The 5405-nt window shown below is 62.8% G+C and overlaps 1 protein-coding gene across 1 annotated transcript; it reads left to right on the top strand.

Moving 5' to 3' along the window:
* Positions 1–1353: 1353 nt before the first annotated feature.
* On the top strand, positions 1354–4059 carry LOC129708688 (basic proline-rich protein-like; the record flags this gene model as incomplete). The annotated part of the gene is made up of 5 exons (XM_055654613.1): positions 1354–1468; positions 1638–2012; positions 2111–2620; positions 2826–2994; positions 4005–4059. Coding segments are annotated over 5 exons (1224 nt in total), but the record flags the coding sequence as incomplete, so codon positions are not given.
* Between the last annotated feature and the right edge of the window lie 1346 nt (positions 4060–5405).

Here is a 5405-nt window from a genome sequence, read left to right as displayed (position 1 = left end):
CACTGAATGTGGAATTGAAACAGGATTATTTGGTACATAAAAAATCCTTCAGGAAGCATGACAAAAGTGCTGGAGAAACTCAGCGGGTGAGGCAGCATCAATGGAGCGAAGGAAATAGATGACGTTTCGGGTCGAGACATTCTTCAGAAGTATTGCAGTGTTTCAGCTCTATTTGAGCACAGAAAAGTTTGGCAAAGCTTTAATCAGGAGAGTCGAGGCCACATCCGAAACATCACATATTTCCTTCGCTCCATAGATGCTGCCTCACCCGCTGAGGTTCTCCAGCATTTTTGTCTACCTTCGATTGTCCAGCATCTGCAGTTCCTTCTTAAACTTCAGGAAGCATATTTGCTTTACCATGTATACACTGTACCATCAAAAAACACAAAGTGCTGGAGTAACTCAAGGCCAGGCAGCATCTCTGGAGAACGTGGATAAGCGATGTTTCTGATTGGGACATTTCTTCAGACTCCATGTTCTCCGGAGACACTGCCTGCCCCCGCTGAATTCCTCCAGCACTTTGTGCTTTTGTTTTGTAAATCAGCATCTGCAGTTTCTTATGTCTATCTGTACCATCAACAAAACAGTCATACAACACAGAAAGACACCCTGCAGCCCAATTCATCCATGCCAACCAAGGTGCCTCAGCTAAACTAATCCCATTTGCCTGTATTTGACCAATATCCTTGTGGACACTTACTACCCATGTACTTGTCCAAATGTCTTGTAACCTTATATATTACTAAAAGTCTGTTCTTGACCGATTTTGGCGATCTGTGCTGCAATTTCCGAGAGAACGCCGCCACCTACAACCAGCATTTTTGGCCACCTCGCTCAGAGCCCCCCTCCGCCGCATGTGTAGTGAGGATTTTTCCAGTCGATGAAAAATGACAGAGATATTAATGATTTTACAAAGTTCCCCATTCTCTCTGCTGCCCCCGCTGGCGGCAGGGGGGATTGACTATAAAACCAGGAAGTGGTGGGCCTCAATTAGTCTGCAAGCTGGAGGAAGGCAGAGGGTCATGTTTCTCTGAGCTGTGAGTAACACTGAACACATGTTCACACAACTGTGAGTAAGTACCCTTAATGTGGTTTGAAAATGAAAATATGGTTAAAGTAAAAAAGCACTGCATGCAAATGGTTGTTTGGGGGTTTGGGTTGAAATAAAAAGACTCTTTCTTCCCCCCCCCTGGTCTCCTCCTCCCCCCCCCCCCCCTTTCCTCTCCTCTCCTCCCCCCCCCCCCTTTCCCTCCTCCCCTCTCTCTCCCCCCTTCTCCTCTCCCCTTCCCCCCCCCTTCCTCTCCCCCCCCTCCTCTCCCCCCCCCTTTCCTCTCCCCCCCCTCCTCCTCTCCCCCCCCCCCTCATCCTCCCCCCCCTCCTCCCCCCCCCCTCCCTCCCCTCTCCTCTCCCCCCCCTCTCCCTCTCCCCCCCCCTCCTCTCCCCCCCCCTCCTTCCTCTCCCCCCCCCCTCTTCCTCTCCTCCCCCTCCTCTTTCCTCCCCCCCCCCCTTTCCTCTCCCCCCCTTTCCTCTCCCCCCCCTTCCCTCTCCCCTCCCCTCTCCCCCCCTCTCCTCTCCCCCTCCCTCTCCCCCCCTCTCTCTCTCTCTCTCTCTCCCTCTCCCCCCCCCTCCTCTCCTCTCCCCCCCTTCCCCCCCCCCCCCTCCCCCTCTCCCCCCCTCTCCTCTCCTCCTCCCCCCCCCTTCTCCTCTCCTCCCCCCTTTCCTCTCCCCCCCCTCTCCCTCTCCCCCCTCTCTCTCTTCCCTCCCCCTCTCCTCCCCCCTCCCCTGCCCCCCTTCCTCTCCCCCCCCTTTCCTCTCTCCCCCCCCCCCTCCTCCTCCCCCCCCTCTCCTCTCCCCCCCTTTTCCTCTCCTCCCCTCCCCCCCCTCCCTCCCCCCCTCTCCCCCCCCCCCCCCTCTCCCTCCCCCCCCCTCCTCCCCCCCCCTCCCTCTCCCCCCCCCTTTCCTCTCCCCCCCCCCCTCCTCTCCCCCCCCTCCTCTCTCCTCCCCTCCCCCCCCCTCCTCTCCCCCCTTCTCCCCCCCTCTCCTCCCTCCCTCCCCTTTCCTCTCCCCCCCCTCCTCCTCTCCCCCTCCCTTTCCTCTCCCCTCCCCTTCTCTCCCCCCTCCTCCCCCCCTCCTCCCCCCCCTCCTCTCTCTCCCCCCCCTTCTCCTCTCCCCCCCCTCTCCTCCCCCCCCCCCTCTCCTCTCCCCTCCTTCCTCCTCTCCCCCCCCTCCTCTCCCTCCCCCCCCTTTCCTCTCCCCCCCCCTCCCTCTCCCTTCCCTTCCTCCTCTCCCTCCCCCTCCTCTCCCCCCCCTCCCTCTCCCCCCCCTCTCCTCTCCCCCCCCCTTTCCTCTCCCCCCCCCTCTCCTCTCCCCCCCCTCTCCCTCCCTTTCCTCTCCCCCCCTCTCCCCCCCTCCTCTCCCCCCCCCCCCTCCCCCCCCCCCCCCCCCCCCCCCCCCCCCCCCCCCCCCCCCCCCCCCCCCCCCCCCCCCCCCCCCCCCCCCCCCCCCCCCCCCCCCCCCCCCCCCCCCCCCCCCCCCCCCCCCCCCCCCTCCCCCCCCCCCCCCCCCCCCCCCCCCCCCCCCCCCCCCCCCCCCCCCCCCCCTCCCCCCCCTCCCCCCCCCCCCTCGTCCCCTCCCCCCTCCTTTCCCCCCCTTTCTTTCCTCTTCCACCCCCTCTCCCCTCTCCCTCCTCTCCCCCCTCTCCTCTCCCCTCCCCCTCTCCTCTCTCTCCCCCCCCTCTCTCCCTCTCCCCCCCCTTTCCTCTCCTCTCCCTCCCCCTCCTCCCTTCCTCCTCCCCCCCCCTCTCTCTCCTCTCCTCTCCCTCCCCTCCCCCCCCTCCTCTCCCCCCTCCCCCTTCCCCCCCTCCTCTCTCCCCCCTCCTCCCCCCTCTCCCCCCCCCCTCTCCCCTCCCCCCCCTCTCCCTCCCCCCCCCTCCCTCTCTCCTCTCCCCCCTTTCCTCTCTCTCCCCCCCCCCTCCCCCCCCCCCCCCCCCCCCCCCCCCTCCTCTCTCCCCTCCTTTCCTCTCCTCCCCTCCTTTCCTCTCCCCCCCCCTCTCTCTCCTCCCCTCTCTTCTTTCCCTCTCCCCCCCTCGTCCCCTCCCCCCCTCCCTCTCCTCCCCCTCTCCCTCCTCCCCCCTCCTCCCTCTCCTTCCCTCTCCTCTCCTCTCCCTCCCCCCCCCCTCTTCCCTCCCCTCCCCCTTCCCCTCTCTCCCTCCCTTCTTCTCCCCCCCCCTCCCCCCCTCTCCCCTCTCCTCTCCTCCCTCCTCCCTCCCCCCTTCCCCCCCTCCTCCTGCCCCCTCCCTCTCCTCTCCCCCCTCCTCTCCCCTCCTCCTCTCCTCTCCCCCCCCTTCCTCCTCCTCCCCTTCTCCCTCTCCCCCCCCTTCCCCTCTCCCCCCCCTCTCCCCTCCCCCCCTTCTCCCCTTCTCCCTCTCCCCTTCCCTCTCCCCTTCTCTCCCCTCCTTCCCCCCCTCTCTCCCCCCTCCTCCCCCCCCCCCTCTCCTCTCCCTTTCTCTTCTCCCTCCTTCTCCCCTCTCCCCTCCCCTCCTCCTTTCCTCTCCCTCTCCTTTCTCTCCCCTCTCCCCCCCCTCCTCCTCCTCTCCCCTCCCCTTCCTCTCCCCTTCCCCTCTCCTCCCCCTCCCCCCCTCTCCCCTCTCGCCCTCTCTCCCCTCTCCTCTCCTCTCCCTCTTGTCCTCTCCCTCCCCCCCCCCTCTCCGCTCCCGTCTCCTCCCCCCCCCTCCTCCTTCTCCTCCCCCCTCCCTCTCTCCCCCCCCCTCTCCTCTCTCCCCTCCCCCTCCTCCCCCCCCTCTCCTCCCCTCCCCCCCTCTTCTCCCCTCTCCTCTCCTCCCCTCTCCTCCCTCCCTCCTGCCTCTCCATCTCCCCTCTCTCCCCCTCCCTCTCTCTCCTCTCCTTCCCTCCCCTCTCCCTCTCTCTCTCCCCCTGTATCTCTCTCTTCTCTCCCCCCCCCCCTTTCCCCCCCCCCCCCTCCCTCCTCTCCCTCCCTTCCTCTCTCCCCCCCCCCCCCTCCTCTCCCCTCCCTCCCTCTCCTCCCCCTCCTCTCTCTCCTCCTCCCTCCTCTCTCTCCCCTCCTCCTCTCCCCCCCCCCCTCTCTCCTCTCCCTCTCCTCTCCCCCCCCCCCTCTCTCTCTCTCTCCCCTCCCCTCTCTCCTCTCCCTCTTCCTCTCCTCCTCCCCTCCTCCTCTCCTCCCCCCCTTCCCCTCTCCTCCCCCCTCCCTCTCCTCCCCCCCCTCTCTCTCCCCCCCCTCTCCCCCTCTCCTCCCCTCTCCTCCTCCCCTCCCCTCGTTCATCCCCCCCCCTCCCCTCCCTCATCTCCTCCCCTCTCTCCCATCTCTCCTCTCTCTCTCTTCCCGCACCTCTCGCTCTCTCCTCTCTCTCCCTCCCTCTCTCCCCTCCTCCCCCCCCTCCCCTCCTCTCCCTCCTCCTCCTCTCCTCTCCTCTCCTCTCCTCCCTCCCCTCCCCTCCTCCCTCTCCCTCCCTCCCCTCCTCCCCCCCCCCTCTCCCTCCTCTTCCTCTCCCCTCTCCCCCCCTCCCTCCCCCCCCTCCCTCTCTCCCCCCCCTCTTCCCCTCTCCCTCCTCTCCTTCTCCTCTCTCCCTCCCTCCTCCTCTCCCCTCCCTCCTCCTTCTCCCCCCCCCCTCTCCCCCTCCCTCTCTCCCTCCCTCCCCCTCCCCCCCTCTCCCCTCCCCCCCCTCCCTCCCCTCCCGCCTCCTCCCCTCTCCCTCCCCATCCTCTTAAAAGTAGTAAATGATTTTATTGAATTTTTAGACAATAAGCAACACTGTGCAGGCTTTGCCTTTTCCAGCTCAATCGTTGACCTATCAAAGGCTTTCGATACTGTGGATCATGCCTTATTGTTACAAAGACTATGCAGCATCGGTTTGTCTGATCAAGCTGTCTGTTGGTTTAAAAACTATCTATCAGGCAGATCCCAGTGTGTGCGAGCAGAAAGGTATTACTTCTAGCTCTCTTAATGTATCCAAGGGTGTGCCACAGGATCGGTTTTAGGACCTTTATTATTTACTATTTATATTAATAGTCTAGATCATAAAGCTCCGAACGCAAATGTTCACTTTTATGCTGACGACACAGTGATATATTGCTCTGCGTCTACCCCAAATCAGGCTCTGTGTCAGCTCCAAACTGCTTTTAACACTGTGCAACGTAACCTGTGTGATTTGAAACTTGTTTTAAATGATGACAAGACAAAGCTCATGCTGTTCACTAAAGCTAAATCAAAGCCCTCGGACCTCCCTCCTATCACCACTTTGCAGGGCTCTGTGATTGAATCTGTGTCTCAATATAAATATCTGGGAATTATAATTGACGATTCTCTCTCTTTTAAACCTCATATGCAGCAACTTGTGAAAAAACTAAAGATAAAATTAGGTTTTTACT

The sequence above is a fragment of the Leucoraja erinacea genome, chromosome 24, assembly GCF_028641065.1.
Source record: "Leucoraja erinacea ecotype New England chromosome 24, Leri_hhj_1, whole genome shotgun sequence".
Classification (NCBI taxonomy): Eukaryota; Metazoa; Chordata; class Chondrichthyes; order Rajiformes; family Rajidae; genus Leucoraja; species Leucoraja erinaceus.
This window is presented reverse-complemented; position numbering and strand designations above follow the sequence as displayed.